This window comes from Staurois parvus, unplaced genomic scaffold (genome assembly GCF_062004578.1).
Source record: "Staurois parvus isolate SC_StPar_1 unplaced genomic scaffold, SC_StPar_1.0 ptg000147l, whole genome shotgun sequence".
NCBI classification, from domain to species: Eukaryota; Metazoa; Chordata; class Amphibia; order Anura; family Ranidae; genus Staurois; species Staurois parvus.
Window position 1 is genome coordinate 21,640,144 of NW_028317943.1, and position 26,217 is coordinate 21,666,360.

The 26,217-nt window shown below is 38.8% G+C and overlaps 1 protein-coding gene across 2 annotated transcripts in view; it reads left to right on the top strand.

Annotated features, from left to right (window-relative positions):
- The window catches only part of PTPRB (protein tyrosine phosphatase receptor type B), a 197,046-nt gene that overhangs the window by 116,040 nt on the left and 54,789 nt on the right, over positions 1-26,217 (top strand). For both annotated transcript variants that reach the window (XM_089674108.1, XM_089674107.1), the window contains 11 exons: positions 1,464-1,727; positions 4,068-4,331; positions 4,430-4,693; positions 5,014-5,277; positions 9,050-9,319; positions 11,123-11,386; positions 13,543-13,806; positions 15,703-15,984; positions 18,452-18,730; positions 19,241-19,390; positions 21,499-21,742. In XM_089674108.1, coding sequence (XP_089530234.1) covers positions 1,464-1,727; positions 4,068-4,331; positions 4,430-4,693; positions 5,014-5,277; positions 9,050-9,319; positions 11,123-11,386; positions 13,543-13,806; positions 15,703-15,984; positions 18,452-18,730; positions 19,241-19,390; positions 21,499-21,742 — 2,809 coding nt within the window. The remainder of the gene's footprint in view (positions 1-1,463; positions 1,728-4,067; positions 4,332-4,429; positions 4,694-5,013; positions 5,278-9,049; positions 9,320-11,122; positions 11,387-13,542; positions 13,807-15,702; positions 15,985-18,451; positions 18,731-19,240; positions 19,391-21,498; positions 21,743-26,217) is intronic.

Sequence of the window (26,217 nt, forward strand, 5' to 3'; positions counted from 1 at the left end):
ACTTCTGATTTATTTCTGATATCAATATGATCTGCATTCCTGGCCAGTGATTTACAGCATACTAAAGATAGAAGGCCAGCATAGTAGCCAGGCAGCTAGCAGTTGATGTGGAATAAATTGATGTACAATAAAATATTTTTTACTAAATGATGTGCTTACAATGCTCATAAAGCAAGTATAAAGAGTATGTTGGCTAAAATCATGAAATATAAAGAACATTTACATATATGTTCTAGAAATTAACTTTACCAAAGCTATGTATTACAAAGGCGCACCTAAACTATTCAGTCAGTTTATATCCAATCAAGCAAGCCCGTGAACTACATAGGAGATTGTAGAGTCAGATTGTAATTTGTGTGATCCCTATGGATTACAGGAGAGTACAGGAACATGGGGTAGACACTTTAGTGAATAATACAATGGATGCTGTAGTAAGTGGGATCTTACAGTTCCAGAAGTGGAGAGTGAGACAGCACAGATTACTACATATTACAGAAGGGTGCAACAGCATGCGGGTGACCCTTTACTATATATTGCAAGGGTTGCTGTAGTGCCACTTCCAACATGTAATAACTGACAGAGGAAAGAACAGCAGATTCGTAATAAAGTAACTGATCAGCAACAGCAAATTCAATAACAGCAAATGTGCATATTATTAGGAGCGTAACTATGAATCAAGGGGCCCCATAATAAAAACTTGATGGGACACCCGAACTAACTCTTTCTTTGGAATCTGGCAGTGTCGACTGTGACAATTTGTATCATTGATCTGAACATAAAGTATGTCTTTATCTGGGACAGTCAGCAGAAGAAGAGCTGTCAGCATAGTCAAAATACTAGGGAGCAGAGATTATAGAAAAAATATAGTTGTAGTAGCAATAATAATACAGTATAAACCAAAATTATATTTTATATTATGACAAAATGATTAATGCATTTGCACACCATTACTCTATGACACTAATGCATAGTACACATGATGAGAAAATTGGACAAAGTGATCATCCGATAATATGATCGTTAGTAAAAAGCTTCCGAGAGACAATTATGACAGTTCATGGGAAATTATCTGAAGGGACAAGCACGAGAATTTTTCTCATTTGATAATAGAACAAATGATTTTTGTTTAATCAGCACAGTATTTGTTTGAAAAAAATCGAGTGACCAAGATCACGCATGTTTAGAAACAAAGGTCTGAGGGTCTGAGGTCTGTGGTCAGCCCTTCTATACATATGCACTTCACAGTTTAGCTATCCTTAGCAGCCTTCCTAGTACCCCCCCCCCCAATAATCCAGGCCCCATAGCATCTGCATGAGATTCAATTGCTTTGGCATGATATCTTTGGCTTGATATCTTTCCAGTATCTTCTATATGAAGGACACTATATGTAACAAGATATGAAATGTATACATGCATTTAATAAAATGGCTAAAACTATCCAAATTTCTCTCACTGAATTTTAGTTCCATCCAGTGTAAGTGGCATTACTGTTAATAACTTTGGTCTGACTGCCTACCTCCGCATATCCTGGCTCCCAGCTATTGGCTACGTCGATGCCTATGTGGTAACATTATCTCACCATGGTATCATTCTTCCACCACTTACACTCTCTAAAACTGTCACCGAATGCTCCTTCAGCTCCCTCTCTCCTGGACGCCTGTACAATGTGACTGTGACCACCCGAAGCGGAAAGTTTGAGAATTATTCTTTCAGTCAAGAGTGGACAGGTAAGAGAAAAGACTTGGATTAAAGCCTGATGGTTCATAAAAAGACACTGAGTGTTATATCATTAAAATAGACAAACAACTAGGCACTAAATCCCTTAACCAAGTCAGGGTAAGACAAGGATAAGATAAGGCCAGTCCCACAGCTGCTCCAATAACCATTAGGGGTATGGAGTAGTATGAAAATAGCATAGAAAATAAGAGCGCTCATGGTGAGAGCCAGCAATAAATGCAATGGCGTTCATGACCAGCAGTCAATGTCTATAAAAAGTTTAATGAAGCAATAAAACCATAATCGCCATATAAATTGTATCCATGAAGAAATATGATGTAAGACAAGGATTGGTGCAAAACTTAGGCTGAAAGGAATGGTGGGAGCGGCTTACTGTTGTGTAGACATGGCTACAGGGAGCCTGGATGGTGGACTCAGTAGATGGAAGAGTAATGAACCACAGTTGGTGGTAAATAGGGTGTCCAGAGGCCAGAGGTCTGATGAAATGCCACTAGAGAGATGAGAGGAACCAGGAAGGACCTCCTCAGTGTACTGAAGATTGCGCACCGGACGTGATGTCACGGCACACCAGAAATGACCTCAGTGGAACACAAAGAAGCCGACAGCAACCATCAAAAGCCCTCAGAAGGAAGGAGACCAATTGCAATGAGTCCCGGGTACCATGATTGCTTCACTAAACTTTTTATAGACATTTACTGCTGATCATGAACGTCATTGCATTTATTCCTGGCTCTCACTACAAGTTTTCTTATTTTCTATGCTCAGTATTATATCATTACATCTTTAATTATTCAACATGATTGGATAAAGGGGGGACACCTGAAATGAAGAGTTATTTATTTATTTATTTTTATTTATAGCATCAGCAATTTGATCAGTGTATACAGTACATTCACATCCCTGTCCTCAAGGAGCTTACAATCTAAGGTTCCTACCTCACATTCATACATTCATATACTAGGACCAATTTAAACACAAGCCAATTAACCTTCCAGCATGCTTTCTGAATGTGAGAAGAAACCAAAGAACCTGAAGGAAATCTAAGCAAGCACAGAGAGAACATGTAAATTCCATGCAGATAATATAATGAATTTGGTGCTACTGGCTCTTTGGGGAAATATGCATGTTTATTCATAAATATTTTAGACAAGTGTTCTATGTTACTGGAGAAAGGCAATTGTAATACAAAACCATTACGTGCAGTAAACTCCTTTCATGTTTTCACAGATGCTTCAAATGTGTTTCCATTTCTGTAAACCCTGTATCGAATGTAATTATGAAAATTACAATACTGTAGCTTTGCTCTACAAGAAATGTAAACAGCATTAGCAACATTTTCCAAGTATTGCTACTGCCTACCAAGTTTGGATCCACCTTTCCACATTAATATTTTATTTAAACACTGTCACAAATTGTATGGAGACTAAATTACTGAGCTCAAACTCTGTGCCCACATCACTAAACTATACTGCCCAAAAAAAGAAAATTGGACATTCACAGTACTATATATTTCAGTCATGTACCCATACAAAAATAATACATTTTTAATAAAATGGTTTTATGTCAAAAAAAGAAAACAAAAACAGGATATACACTGCGTACACATATGCTAAAAATAGACATATATGTCCAGGCCTATACCCAAAATTCTTCTTAGGGGATATTTTCTAAAACTGGAGTATTCAGAATCTGCTGCAGATTTGCATGGTAGCCAACCAGCTTCTACCTTCAGCTTGTTTAAATACATTTTGACAATAAAACCTTGAAGCTGATTGGTTTCTATGTACAGCTGCTCAGATTTTGCATGCTCCAGTTTTAGTAAATCTCCCCCCTATTGTCTAAACACATTGGGGTTGATCTACTTAATTAAACTTTACTAGACCAAGTGCAGTTGCTCCAGAGCTTAGTAAATGAGGAGAAGCTTCACTTTGCAAAGAATACCCAATCACATGCAAGGAAAAAAAAATTTTTGCTTCACATGTTTGGATGATGAAAGTCAGTAGACTTTATGCACTTTGCATCTGCCTGGTAATTGTAAAATGTTAAAGTAATATCTTTTGACTTAACTGTGTTACTACCAGGGGCGGACTCATGGGGCCCCCCGACAATAGGGGATCATGGGGCCCCTGTGTCCTTGCCCAAACTTGAAAAAGCCAATGAAAAAGGTACCAGGGGCATCTCATGGGGCCCCATACTGACCCCGGGCCAACAGGCAGTGCCCGAGTTTGCAAATGGTCAGTCCGCCCCTGGTTACTACATAATGAGCTAGGTTGGAAAATGACACATGTCCATCAAATACAACTATACATCTTGCTTTACATTTTTTCCAGTTCCTTCTGCTGTGCAAGGACTAACAGTGAGCAATGCTGCCAGGAGTGACTACCTCAAAGCATCTTGGCTACGAGCCACTGGAGATTTTGATCAATACCAAGTGACCATTAAAAACAACAATGGCTTTATTAATATCAAGAATGTCTCCAAATCAGAGAATGAATGTGAATTCTCCAATCTGGTGCCGGGCCGACTGTACAGCATAACTGTTAGCACTAAGAGTGGAAAGTATGAGGCCAGTGCTGGGGCAAATGGCAGGACCTGTAAGTATAATGCCATTTTTCAAAACATCAATACAAATGTGTAATTGTTGTGTGACTCCATTAAACATTTTAATGTATTAAATAGACTTTTTGCTTAGTTCCAGAAGCTGTAAAAAAGCTCACACTTGCCAGCAGAAGCAGTGAGGAGCTCCATGTGACATGGTCAAGTGCTGATGGAGATGTTGATAGCTATGAAGTTCAGCTCCTATACAATGACATGAAGGTCCTTCCATCCATTACACTGAGTAACACAGCTGCTGAATATCGTTTCACTTCTCTCATTCCTGGTCGTCTCTACAAAATCGTTGTGCTCACCTTCAGTGGTGATGCACAGAGATCAACATTCGTGGAAGGATTAACAGGTAGAAACTGTCTACAGATCAATGTGTCTTATTACCAACCATGTATCATATAATGTATAGTTTAAAATGACGGACAGTCACTGAAAAAAGATTTACAACATAATAAGTCTCTAATAAAAAAGCTATAATAAATTATATAAGTGAGGTCTCCAGAACTGGACGCAGTATTCTAAATGAGGTCTAACTAAAGATCGATATAGGAGAATCAGGACCTCATTTCCCCTGCTGGTGACCCCTCTAGTGATGCATCCTAGAATTCTATTCGCTTTTGTGAAATCTGAGTTGTAAATATCTAAATGTGTTTCTTTGTTTTATCCTAGTTCCCAGTGCCGTAAAGAGCATTCACATTTCCCCACATGGAGCAACAAACAGCCTGAAAGTTAACTGGACTCCTGGAGGTGGAGATGTTGATTCTTATACTGTGACCATCTTCTGCCATAACTACCAGATAGAGTCTCACACTATATCCAAGCACATCTACGAACACACCTTCAACAATCTTGACCCAGGAGAGCAATACAGGATTGTTGTACAGACCAACAGTGGAGGTTTACACAAAAACCTGACAGCATTTGGAAGAACAAGTAAGACAGAGCATTTAGATTTATAAGACGTCTGTGCTGATAATAGGCACTTAAAGTGTTACTAAACCCAGGACCCTGCATTTGCTATATCTGGTCTCCCACAGTACCCAGAACAGGGAATGCAATTATTCTGTAAATATAAACTGCTAAATACCTTTTCTAATCAGCAGTTAGAGCAGTCTGGTGACTTCTATCAGTGTCCAGCAGAGCACCGGTTAAAGCTTGTAGGAGGAGTTTTTATTCTCTGACTGCCCTATGAAGCTGCATAACCCCTGACCCTCTGTCTGGACAGCACTGATTGGCCCTGTGCTGACCACATGCACTCTTCCAAGATAAAAAAAACTCTCTAGCAATACACACCAAACTGAGCATGTACAGCATGCCCCCAAGGCTCTGTTCTATCAGCAGATGGATTGGGGACAATAGAAGAAGGGGAAGATCAGAGAAGACAGGATCAAACAGCCTTTTTACACAATGCAGAGGATTAACCCCTTAGGTTCCACAGTGAGTATAACAAGCATGCTTTACTGCATACACAGACTGATTTTACTGTTGTGGGTTTAGTAACACTTTAACATAGCAAAACAAGTCACAATTTACAGCAATATAGTCAAAATGCATGAAGAAACACATGTTTAAAATGTATTATGCTCAAAACAAGACACAATGGTAAAAACAAAGACAAGATATTATTATTAAAATCAATTACATTTTAGTAGGATATAGCCAATTAATTGCTTTTTTTATTAATAATCTTCCCAACTGAGTACTAAGTTCACGATCAACCCCATAGAGCTATATTACAGAAATGATTGACAGCTTAGGAAATATTGGGATTCCTTCAGTGTCTTCTATATTTGCATCTCTTAACCATCTGGAGGTAACTAATTCCCACTGCCTAAATTATATACGAATAGCCGAATAGAAATTTTGCTTACAGTATGTCATTTATTTAAATAGCAAATTCCTATTAGTGGAGGTGAACTGGAAAAGGATCCAAAGGATCATTTTATCAGGTCGATTCAGGAGGCTCAGGGGCTTACTTTGCATAGCAGATTATGTGTTTGATCCAGATCAAATATCAGTTTTATACGGTTCCTGCAAATTCATTTGATCTGAATCAAATCTATTTCACGGAACCTGCAAGTTTGTCTTATTTGGATCAAATCTTGGTCAAATCTCAGTTTTGGTGGAACCTGCAAGTGTGTTGTGTTTGATCACGGTCAGATCTCAATTTTGGTGGTACCTGCAAGTGTGTTTGATCACGGTCAAATCTCAATTTTGGTGGTATCTGCAAGTGTGTTTGATCACGGACAAATCTCAGTTTTGGTGGAACCTGCAAGTGTGTTTGATCACGGTCAGATCTCAATTTTGGTGGAACCTACAAGTGTGTTTGATCACTGTCAGATCTCAGTTTTGGTGGTACCTGCAAGTGTGTTTGATCACGGTCAAATCTCAATTTTGGTGGAACCTGCAAGTGTGTTTGATCACGGTCAAATCTCAGTTTTAGTGGAACCTACAAGTGTGTTTGATCACGGTCAAATCTCAGTTTTAGTGGAACCTGCAAGTGTGTTTGATCACGGTCAAATCTCAGTTTTGGTGGAACCTACAAGTGTGTTTGATCACGGTCAAATCTCAGTTTTGGTGGAACCTGCAAGTGTGTTTGATCACGGTCAAATCTCAGTTTTGGTGGAACCTGCAAGTGTGTTTGATCACGGTCAAATCTCAGTTTTAGTGGAACCTGCAAGTGTGTTTGATCACGGTCAAATCTCAGTTTTGGTGGTACCTGCAAGTGTGTTTGATCACGGTCAAATCTCAATTTTGGTGGTACCTGCAAGTGTGTTTGATCACGGTCAGATCTCAATTTTGGTGGTACCTGCAAGTGTGTTTGATCACGGTCAAATCTCAATTTTGGTGGTACCTGCAAGTGTGTTTGATCACGGTCAAATCTCAGTTTTGGTGGAACCTACAAGTGTGTTTGATCACGGTCATATCTCAGTTTTGGTGGAACCTGCAAGTGTGTTTGATCACGGTCAAATCTCAGTTTTGGTGGAACCTGCAAGTGTGTTTGATCACGGTCAAATCTCAGTTTTGGTGGAACCTGCAAGTGTGTTTGATCACGGTCAAATCTCAGTTTTGGTGGAACCTGCAAGTGTGTTTGATCACGGTCAAATCTCAGTTTTGGTGGAACCTGCAAGTGTGTTGTGTTTGATCACAGTCAGATCTCAATTTTGGTGGTACCTGCAAGTGTGTTTGATCACGGTCAAATCTCAGTTTTGGTGGAACCTGCAAGTGTGTTTGATCACGGTCAAATCTCAGTTTTGGTGGAACCTGCAAGTGTGTTTGATCACGGTCAAATCTCAGTTTTAGTGGAACCTGCAAGTGTGTTTGATCACGGTCAAATCTCAGTTTTGGTGGAACCTGCAAGTGTGTTGTGTTTGATCACGGTCAGATCTCAATTTTGGTGGTACCTGCAAGCGTGTTTGATCACGGTCAAATCTCAGTTTTGGTGGAACCTGCAAGTGTGTTTGATCACGGTCAAATCTCAGTTTTAGTGGAACCTGCAAGTGTGTTTGGTCACGGTCAAATCTCAGTTTTGGTGGAACCTACAAGTGTGTTTGACCACGGTCAAATCTCAGTTTTGGTGGAACCTGCAAGTGTGTTTGATCACTGTCAGATCTCAATTTTGGTGGTACCTGCAAGTGTGTTTGATCACGGTCAAATCTCAATTTTGGTGGTACCTGCAAGTGTGTTTGATCACGGTCAAATCTCAGTTTTAGTGGAACCTACAAGTGTGTTTGATCACGGTCAAATCTCAGTTTTAGTGGAACCTGCAAGTGTGTTTGATCACAGTCAAATCTCAGTTTTGGTGGAACCTGCAAGTGTGTTTGATCACGGTCAAATCTCAGTTTTGGTGGAACCTGCAAGTGTGTTTGATCACAGTCAAATCTCAGTTTTGGTGGAACCTGCAAGTGTGTTTGATCACGGTCAGATCTCAATTTTGGTGGTACCTGCAAGTGTGTTTGATCATGGTCAAATCCCAATTTTGGTGGTACCTGCAAGTGTGTTTGATCACGGTCAAATCTCAGTTTTGGTGGAACCTACAAGTGTGTTTGATCACGGTCAAATCTCAGTTTTGGTGGAACCTACAAGTGTGTTTGATCACGGTCAAATCTCAGTTTTGGTGGAACCTACAAGTGTGTTTATCACGGTCAAATCTCAGTTTTGGTGGAACCTGCAAGTGTGTTTGATCACTGTCAAATCTCAGTTTTGGTGGAACCTGTGAGTGTGTTTGATCACGGTCAAATCTCAATTTGGGTGGAACCTGCAAGTGTGTTTGATCACTGTCAAATCTCAGTTTTGTTGGTACCTACAGATGTGTTTGATCTGGATCAAATCTAAGTTTGGGTGAACCAATCTGATCATCTCTAGATGCCAAGAGGAGTTGTTCTCCAGCCTAATATACCGTATAACAATATATGTTTATTTATATACAGTATCTACAGGCATTAACATGTAGAAATTCAAGAGTTGTTCCGCCTGTAAACATTAGGCAAGTTTTTCTTGTACCTTCTTTTATTTATTGAATTCTTTTAAATTTAAGCTACTGCATCTCTTAACCATCTTGTTACAACCATATATGCACTCTGTATTGTCTTATTTGCATTGTAATTTACAGCTAGATGCATTCCCCTATGCTATTCTAATCTTGTATTAAAATGTACCTACCGTTCAATTCAGTGTGACATGCCGGTGTTTCTTTATTTTCCAGTACCAGCCACAGTTCACAGACTGGCAGTTGACAGTGTGTACAATAGTCATTTGCTGATGGTCAGCTGGCAGAGCGCACCAGGCATTGCAGACAGATACGATCTCCTTCTTCTAACTGATAAAGGAGTTTTAGTAAATAACAAATCTGTGCCAGCTAATACCAAATCCTATAAGTTTGAAGAGCTTGTTCCAGGAAAAATGTACAAAATCCGAGTGTTCACAGTCAGCGGCGGTCTATTCAGCACAGCAGAAGAAACAGCAGGAAGAACAGGTAAACAGATGCTTGGCAATGGCCATAGGCTTCACCTTCAAAATTGAACAATTTAGAGGAACACAATGCAGACTCACTGAGGGTGTGCAAGTCTAATAAATCATCACATCATTTGTATATATAATTAGGAATGCCAGAGGCTGTCTAAACTGTTTGTTTTTAAACACAATGTAAATATGCATTAGTCAAAAGCATTTAATCACCCACCAAGTTGAAACAAATACTACTTCTCTGTTGATTTTCTAACTAACCTTCTATTAGGCTTATTTAATCTTGACTTTCAGCCAGATATAAAAATACACAATTACATGCAGATATGTGCTCATTAAAAAAACAAAATAATTCAATGTATTTTAAATACAGCTCTTGTAAGTACCAGAACCTAAAACTGGCTTGACTGGACCCTTCTGTAATTATCTATGGAATAGAATTCAAGGATTTGAGCTCTGAGCCAAGCAGATATGCTGAATGTACATGTGCTAGCAAAGAAAGTGCTTTCAACAAGAGAGAGGAGAATAATGACCACATCGGTTAAATGCTGCTCTCCTTTCTGCAATTACAGGTCCAATCGCAGTTTGAGGGCAGTGAGGTGAACTAGGTTTACAGAAAGTTGGGTTACCGTCCTGGCTGTATACTGTAGTAGGGCTGCATTACATCTTAGGATTGGATAGATAAATACAAATCATTTGGCAGGGAAATAGCTCCTATTTCTGTATTTTGTTTGTTTAGTTAGCTTGCTGCCTGGATTGTAAAATGCATTATTTGGTGACAATGGAATTCACCTTTCCTGGTTCCACTCAAGTTAAAGGATATGTTCACCTTTTATAACATGTTACGTTACTGCATGTTCCACTTGTATTCATGTAACATGTTACTGCTGCAGCTGCCCCTGTGCACTTCCCCGCTGCGACAGCAAGCCGCCCACCTGGCCACGTCATGTGTTCACAGAGTTCTGTGAATGGGAAACTGCAACTACATTCAGCCTTCGCAGCTGAAAACTTGTGGTTCTCAATGAACTACCCAAGTGCTGTTGAGTGCTCAAGGTAGTCCATTGATGCTTCCTGTCAGTTTTTAAGCCCTGGTTCACATATATGCATTCCCGCAGGCCACGTTTTGCGCGGGCACGAGAGCCCATTCATTTGAAAGGGCTCCTGTGCCCTGGGACACGCAGGTCCCTGCACTTCTTTGGAAACCGCAGCACGCACGGGAACCTTGGTTCCCAGTGTGGTTGCGATTTCCAGGGCGGGCGGAGTGCCATTAGAATTAATGGCACCTGCCCGTGGGTCCGTATTCTTCTGTGTGGGTGGTGTGGCTGCACGGATTTTTGTGCGTATCTGCAGCGGCACCACCCGCACATATGTGAACCTAGCCTGTCTGCTCGTACGAGGTACAAGTAGACAGCTCACACTGACAGTCTGCAAGAACCCTACTTTGCCCCCGTGATCTGCTCATCATGGATGCAATGCTTTACTGGCTCCCAATAAAGAAAATAATAAATGAACATTTTTTTACCTGCAAAAAGATGTGCATTATTTTTTTTAAAAGTGAACGTATCCTTTCATTGAAATTCAGTTGCTATAAATAAAAGAACTGTGCACATAAACATTATTATTTCCATTAAAAGTCATTACGCCTTCTGCACCAGTTTAAGAAACTTTCATGGATCTTTATATGATATTTATGGGATAAGATCCTCATAGACAGGGTAGTGGATTTTCTAGCTGGTATAAATGCAGCTTTTTGCTACTTCAGGTTTGCTGGCCTTCATTCCACTTTTGTTCCTTTTCTTAATGTATTTTTCAGTCCCGGCTGCAGTGACCAATCTAAAGATCACAGGGAACAACACAGACAGTTTGTCATTCACGTGGACAAGCTCAGAGGGAGAACTGGACTCTTATGATATTTTCCTGTACAACCCAGACAATACACTGCATGACAGGAAGTCTGGAAGCCAAGTTCTACAACATTGCTCATTTCAGGGACTGCTGCCAGGTCGTCTTTACAAAATGGTCATAGTTACTCATAGTGGATCTCTGACTAATGAGTCTTCAATCCACGGGAGGACAGGTAATCATTTAATCATGATTATATATGTAACAGGACAAATATTAGCTTTACTTTTTTTAGTTTCATAGCAAATTATAATTACTAGGAGTAAAACACCAAAATTAAATATTAGGGAGAACCAGATATATCCATTTTCATATTTTATGCTGGGTTTTTTGCCATTGAACTTTAGATGCAAAGATCATGTTTTGTTGTGATCATCTTTGCCCCCCCCCACTAAAACCTATTACTACCAGTTGTCCTTACCTTCACACTAAACTCTATTGCTCCCCCCAAATTCAACACCTAACTTGCCCCTTAAAATTCAACTTATTGTCTAAATTAGCCCATTAAAATAACCCCTTATCCAGGCAAAACCCTTTTTTTTAATAGACCTGGCAAGCATAACTACTATAGCTATTGAGGTCCATGACCCCTTTGGAGGAGATTTCATCTTGCTTCCTATCCCTGTGACTGCAGTTCAAGAAAAAAGTAATAGGAAGTCACATAAAGTAATACAACCCTGATAGAGCTTTTATCCCCCTTATTTCCATATTACAAGAAAGGGTTTTGTTAAAATCTGTGCCTCGGTAGTAATTTCCTGTCACTTACTGTCCTGGCAGAAAGTGAGCGGAAAACACACCAGTTTGAACCATGGTTGGACAAGGCTAAATAACATTTTGAATGGAGTTTTGCTATAATATTCCTTACTCCATAACCCTATGCTTTCCCCTGACCTTAACCTACATTTAACTCCTTAAGGGTTCTTTCATATGGCGTTCCATATGTCCGTTTTTCATCTGTCCGTTTACGGATGAAAAGCAGACCCCCATGTATTTCTATGGACTTGCGGATGTAAATGGATGAACATCTTTTTACATCCATTAATGTCCGCATCCGATAACATCTGTTTTTTTTGAATGGAAGAAAACCCTATTTTTCTTCCTCCAAAAAAATGGAACGGAAGCAAAACGGATGTCAACGGATGTAAACGGACAAAAAACGGATGAAAACGGACATAAACGGCTGAAAAACAGATGTAAACATATCGAAACGAATGAAAAACGGATGTTAACCAATGTAAACAGATGAAATAATGGATGTAAACAGATGAAAAAAACGTATGTAAACTTATCCGTTTTTTCTTTGAAAAAAGGTGACTGAGCTGAAAAAAAAAAATGGAGCGCCCATATTAAAGAACCCTAATCCTGGCAATAGAAGGCTGTTTTACTAAAGGAACTGAGAATCTCCACCTAATTATTTGTGTGAATGTTTTAGTTAATTTATCTATCCATATAAGACAGAATATTTCTGTTTATGTATTTCATCTGTACATAATTGGTTGTCCAAAACAAAAATTTGTTTTTCACATAATTGGACAACTGAAGGGAATGTTCACACAATTTACAAATATTCTTAACTCCCTTAGTAAATCAGCTTCAAAGTCTAACTATAGATTAGCCATTAACCTCAAAGGCTAAACCATCACTAGAATTATCAACTGATATTTAACTATATCACTTAAACTACTGGGCCAATACTCACCTTATGTCAATTCATACCCCGGCATGCATCACCATATTTTGGTACAGAGATTCCAACCTCTGCAAATACCTAACTGGAATTTAAAAAATGGGAAAATCCACTTGTACCTTATTTAGGCCCTGAGGTTGTATTGAACGGATTTGTAAAAATTAAAGACATTATCAAATGCAGACTATATTCCTCCTAAAAGCCAGAATAATTATGGAGAATGACTTTTGTATTACCAGCAGAATTCCAAAAACAAAACAAAAAAAGACATAAATATAACATAGCTGTTCTCAATACATAATTATGGCTGAGTATTGCATTTACAGTTGAAATATCTGTTTCTAAATATTTTCACAACTCAGTAAATTTGAACTGAATATCAATTGTAAGAATATCAGTTGGCAACCTTTATTATTACACGTCTCATGCCATAATTACATAATAATTTATTTTTTTGTAATACCTAAACTATATCATAATGTATCTGTCCAAAATATGTTTCTAGAAAGAGTTCCTTTCATAAAAATAACATTCCTTTAGTTCTTGAGCAGACTGAATATTGGATTTCCAAAACACGAAAAAGAAAACCTTTATATGACTACTTTGTCCTATATACATTCTATTTACGATGTTTCTCTTACCAGTTCCAGCCCCTGTAACATCTCTTCAAGCATCAAACAGAAATACTTCTGATAGCCTGTGGTTTACATGGAATCTAGCTTTAGGAGATGTGGCTGTGTATGAACTTATACTGTATAACCCTAATGGCACTCAGAAAGAAAAGTTACAAGGCATTGACATTAGTGAATATCATTTCCAAACGCTGGTTCCTGGGAGAATATACAAATTGGTGATAATGACACACAGCGGTGATTTGTCTAATAAGGCTACAGCAGATGCTAGAACAGGTATTTACCTAATTCTTTTGTATTATTCTGTTTATTTATTTTCTTGAATGTTATGTACCACCAACACATATACATAGAACAGTTCAAATCAATCCCTGTCCCCGACAATTCAAGGACCTACCAGTGTGTTTGCGAATTGTGTGAAGATGCTAGAAGAAAAACACAAAAATATGGGGAGAGGATACAAACTCCATGCATATAATGCCTACAGCAATATTTCATACCAGGGCCCAGAGTTACAATACAAGAGAGGTAACTTTAGCCACATGTTGCCTAAGTAGGCTAAGCTAGTTCAGGTAGCACAAAACTTGCTTAATATTGGGATAGTTCACTTCCAGCATATCAAATATTTGCCAAGCAGAACAAGAAATAGACTCAACTATGGAAAATAGATTTAATGACTTGTCCATCTCTATGCCTTGATAATGGTGCTATGTTGCGTTGAAACTACTTCATATTGACAAAAGCAATATTGCAGTGATATCTGCATGGTATCACTGTGTTTGATATTGTACGTGTTGTTGCACATTGTTGAGTTGAGGCCTTCAGCTGACAAAAACATTTGCAATTGAATGCTGAAGTGCTCTTCCACAGAATATATTTATAAGGCTAGCCATACAGGCATATTCCTACATCTAAGCTGTATCTTCGTCCACGCATCCATGACTGTGTGAATGCCCGAAGAGTGATTGCATCTGATTTGATGCAGTCATTATTTGGCTGACAATTTTCCACCCAGCTCCTTTGATTTTTCAGTTGGAGTTTGTCATCAGAGCCACCCAAGGGTGAGGGGTGTATGGCAGGCTTAAAACAGAGCTCCAGCCAAAGCTACAAAAATAAAAGTCAGCAGCTAAAAAAACTGTAGCTGCTGATTTTTAAAAAGCAGACACTTACTTGTCCCATGATCCAGCAGTGTTCTCACCACAGCCGGTTTCACCAGCCATCCTCGCTCCCCGGTGTGGTCATCTTAAGTTTGGGCACCCAGGAATGACAGCTCGGGACTTCATAGTCGGGTGCCCACTGTGCATGTGCCAGTAGCGCTGCGCCTTTTGAATGGTCACATAGTCTTCTGGAACCTGTTATGCAACCCAGAAGACTATGAGGAGGGAGGGGGGGAAGACAGCTTAGGACCAGTACTTAAAGTGGAACTTCCCTTTTTGGGTGGAGCTCCACTTTTCCTACATAGTAAGGAATCATTAACCTGTAAGTACCCAATACTTGTTGGCCTTTTTACCTAACATTGGAGGAAGTGACTCAACAAAATGTGTACTGTTGGGTACAGACATATAACAAATGTAATTGCACTTCTGGATTAAATGTCTTTGATTTCAGGACATGTTGTTTATTTGCACTGTTTGTACTGTAATATTCTCAGTATGTGTACTTTAAATAAAGAATTAAACAAATATACATGCTGGCCTTGTAGCATGCACAGCACCTTCATATTCTTAAGGGATTTACTCAACCATAGGACTTTATTGGCTGTATTTCTTATGGCACCTTTTATATAATTTTAGTTCAGTGGTTTAAAAAAGGTCTAAAAAGGTCACAGAAATAAATTTTTACAATAGGTTAGATTAATATCAGAGTATTAACCAGTTCCACAGTGAAAATTTATGTATTACATATTGTTTGATCACTCTCAAATTATATCAAGGGTATATTTTACCTATAAGGAACACTTTAACTATGCAGGAGTTGTTGAACTTCTTTCTTTAAATGAACGAGTCTCTTAATTTTTTGTGAATCAATAATTCAATAACCAGTATAGTTTTCTTTAACTGAAAGCAGTATTACATATACTGTGTGCTATACCTACATAACTCAGTGATAATGAGAAAATAGCAATGTTACTTTATGAAATAAAACCCAATATATTTTTTTTTCTCTACCCAGCTCCTCAAGCACCAAATTTGGTGTCATTTACCGATGTTAAGAATACCTCTGTTTCCATACATTGGCAAGGCCCTCCAGACTGGACTGACTATGATGACTTTGAACTTCAGTGGACACCTACTGACCCCCTGGTGGTATTTAACCCTTACAGCACTGGCAAGTCATATGGACGAATTGTTACCGGCCTAAGACCTGGGCGTCTATATGAATTCAGTGTGAGAAGTGTCAGTGGAAATGTAAAGAAGACTTTTAGTCAGCTCGCTGTTGGCTCCGTAAGAACTAGTGAGTCATATAAAGCAAATATACATAAAATGACAATGCTTGTTATATATGTTTTGCAGTTCAGATTGTCATATGAAGGCACTTTCTCCTTACCTGAAGGCCTGGCAGCTGCGTAGATCAGCTGAGAGTAAACCACAGCCAAGACTGTGTTTACTCTATTAAGTCTAATGTTATGCATTTGAATAATTATGAAAATCAAAGTAGTGTTTGCATATGGATGCTGATAATTGAGAAATCATCTTAAAACAGCAAGAACAATTAAGCTGTTTTAGTCGCTTGAAATTTTTTTTATATGATAATATTGTTTGTGGATGCAATTTTATATAACACATTATATTTTAAGCTTTAAGGGCATGTCAAATTAAAGTTGGATGAGTTTACTGAAGATTTATGGTCAGATTTGAAGATGTCCTTTTACTGATTCTAAGACTATAAGAATTAAGACCTGTGTATACTATGAAAGTATAAGCTCCTTCTATATTTATTTTGGCACTTGTATTGAGGTTTAAAAGAGTACAATAGGTGAACTTATTCACAATGAAAAAATTATTATGGCTATGCTAAAAATATTCACACACATACTGCAATATGCATTGAAAACAGGTATACAGGCAATTACGGTTCTCGCAAAGGAGATAAATTAAAGCACCAGCATTTTATGCAGTCAATGTTTCTACAGAGCTCAGTCCATCTTTCTCAAGACACTAAAACAGGGAAGGTGATAAACTTCTATCTGGTGTTTATCAGGCAGGAACAGACCACCTCCATTGTGTAGTGTGTTGAGAAAGATGGACAGAGCTCTGTAGAAGCATTGGCAATAAAAAGCTATTGCTTTGAGTTATCTCCACTGTAAGACCTGTGAGTGCCTCTATACCAGTTTTTTGGATTTGTATGGATTTATCCTTGTGTATGAGTATGTATGGGCATTCATATTTATCTCACACAAAGAGTATGGTGACTACACACATGGGACTGTATATATATATATATATATATATATATATATATGTGGTATTTATTTAGATCACATATAATGCCAGTACTAATTCATGAACCTGATATAACCCAATGCTGCTAATCACTAACTGCTCAGGATTTGGAAAAATCTAATTAAAGAACCATGTGGAATGTATACTGGATACATATTTGTTCTGTTACACAGCATGGGTTACACACTTTACATTAAAAGGTCCATGCAAAGTATGAGATAAGGGGGAGCAAACGTCAATCAGGACCAGCCCCAGGAGTCCAGCGTGCATGTGTATGTGTAGAGTGGCCTCAGCACCCCGCTAGCCACGCCCTCTGATATCCATGCAAAGTAGATTTTTTAAAAGTGTTTTATGCTTTTCTCTGGGGTTTCCATTCTACTTGCCTTTCACTGTTACTGAGGAACCTGAGAATAAATAAGCTAACCAGCAAACAGTACCCAGTATAAACTTTTTTTTGGGCCTGGTTTAGTGCTATTTTGAGTCTAGGTTCTATGGCAGTGCTACCTTGGGTGTACAATAAATTGCCTACTATATCACCATTCTATTATGTCTAATTTGTAAGAGACAGTACAATCCAGAAGGACATAGTGAGGAGGGACTCAATAAACCAATAATACTCCACTGAGCTATTGTGTAGCATAGTAGAGCCTTTTTAGAACAGAAAATATATACATGTCTTATTCAACCACATATCTTAACACTAATGGTATAATTATTCCTCATTTCAGAATAGTGAGCAAAGAGAAGCAAATCATTCCTTTTTGCTCATTGTCTAACTGTACTTCCCAAACTGCTGTGGGTATAACACATATACAGACTATTATTAAAAAGCTATTAGTTACATACAGCAGACAGCTGTTTCAGGCATGTGGGCCATCTTCTTGCGGTATATGAGCATATTGACTTCCATACACTGCAGTCACCAGCCACCACTGTGGCATAGGCCTTGAGGATCTGAGAGAAAGTATAAGTCATGATGAGATATGACTAAAGTAACCAAAAAGTCCTCCATTGAGCCTATCAGAGTTGATTTACTAAAGTCAAATAGGCTGTTCACTGCAAGGCAATTTTCTCTTAGCTTAGTGAATGTGGTGAAAATTCACTTTGCAAAAAGTACCCAACCAAATGCAAGGAAAATTACAAAAACAGTATATTTGCTTGCACGTGATTGGATGATGGAAGTCAACAGAACGTCACCTCATTCTCTAAACAAAAGTAGAAATTCCATTAGGTAGTGAACATCTATTTGCCTTTAGTAAATCAACCCTAATGTGTAGCACAGTAAGGCCTTCTTAGAACAGAACTTTTGCAAGCATTCAAGGAGAAGTTACTGGATCAACAATTCAGCAGATGCTGAAAACACGTATTTATATTATTCAAGCTTTGTGAACCTGTGTGACCACAAAGATTTAAATAAGTATGTGATTTGATAGTGGATGTATATTTCAATAACCACAACAAATTACCTTTCTTCATAGAACCTGACAAGATACAACATCTGCATTGCCGGCCTCAAAATTCCACTGCAATCTCCTGTTCATGGACACCCCCAGATTCTGATTTTGATGCATATAGCATAGAGTACAAAAAGAATGGCTCTGATGTGGTGGAATACTCAAAAAGAATTGAAAAACATAGGTCAACACTCACAATCATGCACCTTGAACCACATAAAAGATACGTAGTATCCATCAAAGTGCACTCGGCAGACATGATAAGCCAGATGGTGGAGGACAGCACCATAACCATGATTGATCGTAAGTACCGGTGATCAGAAAACAACTAAATTCATATGGAACATAGATAAAAATAGATATGGATGCTCTTACCATTGTTAAAATACATTTTGCATATATTTAATATAGTGCCCATGCATGCAATATATCCAGCTGTAATAGAAAAACGTGTTCTGGTTCTGTTCTGATAAAATGTCTATATAACTTATTTAAACTACTGAACTACTACTATGACAAGACATATATTTATGTGCCTGATTGCTGTTTTCTGTATTGAATGTGTTCTTTGATATACAACGTATGAATATAATTCTGCAATGCAATTTCTCTCACCATAAAAGCCCCATATATTAAGCTCAGCTTTGTCAGAGTATATACTATATACTTAAAATGCAAACAGTATACGTTGTAAAATTCAGATTGTATGTACATAGAATTTGGCAATATGTAATGACCAATACAAAAAGGCTGCCACTAGCTTATTAGTTATGAACTAAAAGATTTTTTTTGTTTTTTTTTTTCTCCTTTCAGGACCTCCTGCACCACCTATTCATATTAGAGTGAATAAAATAGATACTTTTATTAGCAAGTCAACAATTCACTTCAGTTTTAATTGCAGCTGGTTCAGTGACACCAATGGAGCTGTCAAATACTTCACTGTGATTGTGTCAGAAGCAGATGGTAAATTTCTATCAAATACAGATGTTTAATTCTCATGCCTTTGCAAAACAATTCATATGTGAAGCTTCAAGTGATACTCTAAATATAACTTGTCTCTTTTTATTTAATGTATTTGTCAAAGATACCTGGGTGGCTTAGTCATAACCAGAAACCATTTTTCCTGTTATTTAGATTAGTGTTTAGAAAGTTGCCTAACATAGCAATATGGAATGGTTTAGGGGTGACAAAGATATCCAGACTCCGAAATATTGGGGTTGATTACTAAAGGAGTAAAGGACATTCATACAGACCTGTTTCACACTACTGTGATTTCAGATGCAATTTGAGTCGCACAGAATTGCATGACAATGTAAATCACATTGTTTTCGATGGTATCCATTCACATCAATGCAACTCAGCACAGTGTGATTTTGGAAAAGGGTCCTGTACAGGGGTGGACTGACAACTCATGGGGCCCCCGGGCAACAGGGGATCATGGTGCCCCTGTGTCCCCGCCCACAGTCAAACCACACCCAAAAAAGCCTATGAAAGAGGTACCAGGGGCATCACATAGGGCCCCCTACTGACCCCGGGCCCTCAGGCAGTGGCCGTGTTCCCAAATGGTCAGTTCGCCCCTGGTCCTGTACTACTTTGATATATTTCCAGTGCAATTTTGGCACTAAATCCAAAATGCTACCAAGATGCAACCACAACCCATGGCTCTGCTCCAGACTTGCTCCTTTCAACCCACAAGGATGACCAGGGTGCTGGCTATCACAGCTCCTCTCCTCCCTCGATCAAATGTAGAAAAAAATATAACCAACAGTTATCTCTTCTTTCTGTATTTAATTTGTCAAAAAAAACATTAAAAAATTGCATATTTTGATGTCTCCACCCAAAAGCACCTTATCTGATGCTTTTCACCACTACTGGCTTGCTCACAAGAATATAGGTAGTCCCCTATCTTTCTGAGCAATCCAGCAGTGGTGAACCGTGTTAGAAGAAGAGGAACAGAATATTGGAACAGGAAGAAAGAGCTGTAAAATAGGAGGTCACCAAATGGGGAAGGGGGGGGAGGTGATGGGCATCTGTAAAAAAAATTTTTGCATGATTTAATATATGGAAAATTGTTGCATTTATATTGATGATTAAAATGTATATAAAATAAAGTAAAAAAAAAAACCAACCAAGTCACACTACATTATCACACTGAAAATCGAATCAAAACCAGATTGCAGGAGTGTAAACCTAGCCTTAGAAAAGTGAGTGTTTGCTTAGGTTAATAAATAAGGTGAAGCTGTGTTCACTTTAAATACCTAATAGTGTTCAAGGTACAGAGAGCAGCCTTTTTTTTTTTGCCTGGTTTGATAATGGAAGTGAGCACAACTTCTAATAAGCTTATTGTAATTGCTTTTCAAAAATGTTTTTAAAAACGATTATTCATTTTGCTAGGTACTTTATTCCTTTAGTAAATCAACCTCAAATTCTAAAACAGTAGCTTTACATACGAGTTAGTCTTTGTAAAACTGATGTACTCAGCAAGCGTTTTCGCAGCATTAGATCCAGTAAAGTTTTTACTTCAAAAGTTTATGAATTTGCAAAATCTTTAAATCCTTAAACTTACTAGAGCATGTTAATCAGATCTCCTTGCTTAGTCACCTCTTCCCAGCTCACAGCGAATTCCATAAACACTCAGAAAATACTTTTCAAAGTATAACTTTTGTCAGTTATCAGTATTCAGTTTGAATTCTCAAATGCCAAAAGTATTTAAGAAATATATGACATTTGAGAGGATAGTCGCTAAGTACTGAGATAAATATGTAATTACTATTAGCCGTGACAGTAAGTATAGCATTTGTTTGTCATCCCAAAGGCAGTTCTGTGTATTAAATTGCAAATGTTGGCTTTTGACTACTACATTTGCCGACATGTTCTGGAAAATATTCATATTCACAGAAGGTGCTGATTAATACAATTTTAGCACACTTTACAGACAGCAGCTTTGTGTGAAGGACATGGAACAGTACTATTATGACTAGAATTATATCTATAGCTGGTGGTTTGTGATGTGCTATGTGATACAGTAAATGAATGCTAATAGATTGTCTGGATTATTCTACCTGTCACAGGCAATGAAAATGTGAAGCCAGAGCCGAATCACCCCCTGCCAACGTATACCGATTACAAAAAGAACAGCTCCATTAAAGTCTATCAGACAAACTACTTTGGAAGCAAATGTGCGGAAACTGCCGACTACAATATCCAACCTGTCAGAATAAAACTGGGTGGGGAAATGGAAATCCTGGGAGGAAAGTGTGAGGACAATCAAATGAGATTCTGTGATGGCCCATTGAAGCCAAGGACATCCTACAGGTCAGAAAAGTAGAGGTGCTAACTAGATGAATGTGAACGTAAACCATATACTCTCTCACTGATTTGTATGTCGGATTGTATTTCCAACAGTTCATTAACTCACTAAGCAAGCATATAAAATGTTAAGTGAAATGTCAACTGTTTGTGCTTCTTACATTGGATCTCACTAACACCAGAAAAAAGAAAATCTGGCAGAATGGTTTTTGTAGGCAGATTTTCTTTAGCCCCTCATACCACATTGCAAAAAATGAATAGGACAAAATTCTATACTTTTTTTATTAATTGTATGTAGGCTGGAAGCTGAAAAACAAATGATTATCATCTTAGAATAAAGTATTCCCATGCCATTGGAGTTATTACATTAGTATGTGGAAACAAAAGTCATATGTAAATTGCAAGAGGCCAAATCAGCATTTCACCATGGAGAACTCTGAACTATAAAAGATGACTTTATATAGTTTGCTGTGATTTGTACTCTGCACATTGCTCTCTGTAGGAGGAATAGCAAATGCACATGTATCTTTAGGGTGTCTCCGCTGCCTTCACAATACTGCTGTATCACCAAGACATGGTATATCAGGGGTCTCCAAACTTTTTAAACAAAGGACCAGTTTACTGTCCTTCAGACTTTAGGAGGACAGGACTGGCCATTGGGAGTAGAAAAGGTCCCGACGTCAGTGAGAGGAATATTGCCCCATTGTTGGTGTCATTGAGAGGAATTGTGCCCCATCATTGGTGTTATTGGTTTCCAGTGTTGGTATCATGGAGAGGAATTTTGTCCCTTCATCGGTGTCAAGGGAGGGAATTATGCCCCATTGTTGGTATCAGTGGATGAAATAGTGCCCAAAGGGCAGAATAAAAGCAAGCAAAGGGTCACAGTTTTGAGACCACTGGTATAGAGGAACTTGCATTATGATTACATTAAAATGGTATTGCCACTGTCTGACCCTCACAATGTCTGCATTCCCAGTGCAGTGTATGTTCTAGACCTTTTATGATTAGTCTTGTTAAATGCCATAGAGGTTGCTTGCTGTTTTCATGTTGCCTTTACAGCCATTGAAATCAAGCTGGGGGTGAGGAGATCAATGACATATTACATCACATGATCAGCATACCAATATGTTTGGGCTGAATTATTAGCTTGGCTATCAAAGTTCCACAACTTTGTGGAGTGGGTGGGAACTTGATTTATACATGTAAATGAAAAAAATATATATCAAATGCGCTGCCAAGCGGGATGAATGGATCTCTTTTGAACTTCAACTGTGTAAGCTGCACACACCAAAAGGTGTTCCCGCACCCAATTGGAAATATTGAAAATTATACATAGAAATATATATAAAAGGTGGTGTGCTAACACACAACAAACTGCCCCCTAATACAAAATATAAAATAAATGCGATAAGAGAGTAAACATCCAGCTTAGCCCTGCACACTGCAACCCAGGGAAATGATAAATAAATCACCAAACCATAAATAACCGCAAATAATAAACCAATGAAGTGATAATAAATAAATAAAAAATAAAAGGCTGACAATAAACACCTGGCTGCCCTACTAAGTGAAAATAAAAAATGTGTCATAAATATGTAAAGCCATAGTGGTAAATAGTCAAACACACATCAACCCTCCTAAACAGAAATGCAGCAGCATTTATAAAAAATTTGTGATGTCAATAATATTAAATGAACAACATAAGTAAAATTATATCAACATATAACAAGTGCAAGTGCACAGTGATGAATAAAGTCCCAAAGAAATAATATTCAATCGATGATATGTGAAAAAAAAATGTCCACTTCAAACACCGCTGTGTCCACCTCTACCAGAGGTGTGCGCTTACCTTCCAATTCTGACCTAGAAACCAGGTCAACTTGCGCTCAGTAGAAATCCTCCTTCAATAGTAATTTCACAGACGTATGGGTCCGCTTTGGTACACAATGTTTGGGAATAAAGTCCAAACAGAAACACAAAGGATCCTCATAGTGCAGTAAGTACTATCATTTAATATTAAATATAAAACTTACACTCACATGGAGCAAAGGGCTACATAGCCCATTCAAGCATAAAACAGAGGTGAACCAAGATGGTGGCTGGCAGTGCCGCACCAGAAATGACATCTTCCATTCGATGCATTTCATCACGCATCACATGACTTCATCGGGGATTCATACATGATTGATCTATTTTTAAAAAAAGTTGAGGTGGTAATTGGGGTGGACTGACAACTCATGGGGCCCCCGGGCAATAGGGGATTATGGGGCCCCTGTGTCCTTGCCCACACTCAAAAAAGCCTATAAAAAAGGTACCAGGGGCATTTCATGGGGCCCCCTACTGACCCCGGGCCCTCAGGCAGTGCCCAAGTGCTCGAATGGTCAGTCCGCCCCTGGGTGGTAGTGCAAATATTACTGTGAGAGTAAAAAGTTGTTCAGCAAAATTGACAGAGAGCTTTGTTTGGACAAACAATAAGGACTTATGTAAATGGAATTTGTATGTATCAGAGCTGTTTTTCACCCCATACAAATCAATGGACGTTTTATAGAAGATGAATGCAGCTTTGAAGGACAGAAACATGCCAGATGGATCTCTGAAACACCTGTGCAAGAGCTCAGAAGGATTTCAGAAGCATCTCAAACTAATCTCAAATTCAAGCTGAATGCACATAAAAGCATTCTGCATTTGTCCATATGCTGCCCTACCTCTCCCAAAATTGTTTGAGCAGTTGCAGATATTTTCTTTTAATTTGAACTATGGCACAGGGTAGGCAACATTTGAAAGGTGGAGATCAACCTGAACAACATGAAAGAGATCAAAGATCACTAAGGTTCAGTGCCCCTTTTTAAAGAAATTAACTAGCAAGGCCTAACTAAATAGTAAGGAAACTTAGAAAAATATAACAATAAAAATGTCACTGTAAAAAATATAAACTTAGCCTACCTTAAAAGTGGACAGCTTCAGTCAGCAGAGCAGTGAGCAGTGTCATTTGGGCAGTGGATGGTGTGTGGACAGTGTCAGTAGGGCAGTGTATGGTCTCAGCAGGGCAGTGGATGGTGTCAGTAGGGCAATGCATGGTGTCAGTTGAGCAGTGGGCAGTGTCAGTACGGCAGTGGACAGTATCAGAAAGTAGTGGATGTGTCAGTAGGGCGGAGGTTAGTGTCAGCAGGGCAGTGAATGGTGTCAGTCAGTAGAGCAGTGGACGGTGTCAGTAGGGCAGTGTACTTTTTCAGTAGTGCAGAGGACAAGGTCAGTGGAGCAGTGGATGGTGTCAGTAGGGCAGTCGATGGCATCAGTGGAGCAGTGGATGGTGTCGGTAGACCAGAGCATGGTGTCAGTTGATCAGTGTGCGGTGTCAGTAGGGCAGTGGACGGTATCAGAAAGCAGTGGATGTGTCAGTAAGACAGAGGTTAGTGTCAGCAGGGCAGTGAACGGTTTCAGTCAGTAGAGCAGTGGACAGTGTCAGTAGGGCAGTGAACTTTTTCAGTAGGGCAGAGGACAAGGTCAGTAAAGCAGTGGATGGTGTTAGGATTTTTTATTTTTGTTATTTTATTTTTTTTATAATTTTTACAATTTGGTGGTTTTGGTGAAATATCAGAGGCCTAAACAGAGACCCGATGTCTCACATTTGAGACAGAGAAAGAAGATTGAGGACACAGTCTGCAATCTCTGTCTCTGCAACCTCAACTTCACAGAATGAATAAACAGGAAGAGCTCTGTACTGTCTCCCTGTTCATTCATAAACTAAAGCATAGTAAACATAGTTTACCATGCTTCAGCTATGAACAAACACAGTCAGTGATCAGTGCTGATCATTCACTGTGTTCATTCAGAAATTAATAAATCATTTACTGGCCCCTCCCCCCACTCTCCATTCTGAAAGGATCCCTGCAGCAGCCAGTAGGAGAGAAGAGGAAGGAAAGCTGGAAGCGCTATGCGCTGCGAGGTGGGTGACAAACCAATGGAGCATATGGGGAGGGGGGGCAGGCAGCAGAGGGAAGTGGAAACTGGAGATCAGGCATGGCAGGGGTGGCATTTACTGGGATCAATCCCTTAAAGTTTCATCCTGAAGCCTCTGAATCCCAGCGGGAGGGAGAGCAGGAGTAGCCGACTTTCAGCTACTGGAGGAGGAAACTACAGTGGATCGGTTCCAGTAAATGCTGCCATCTCTCCTGTCCAGGTTCTCGGGGTCAGCAAGGAAGGGACACAATCTACCCGTCACCTATCTGTGATTGGCAGGTAGATTGTGATCAACGGGTTGCCGACCACCAAACTATGAGTGATTGTAAGCATCCTTGGCAATGTTATAGTTTGTGCTACCCTTGTCATTGTTACTTTAACTTGGTATACAAGTAAATGATGAAAAACATAAATGCAAGTGGAATACAAAAAAAAGGAATTAATATGTTGACACTTTAATTACTTGAATTAACCACATAGAGTTATCATAATATAATCTTTTTATAATAGTAGTGTCTTAA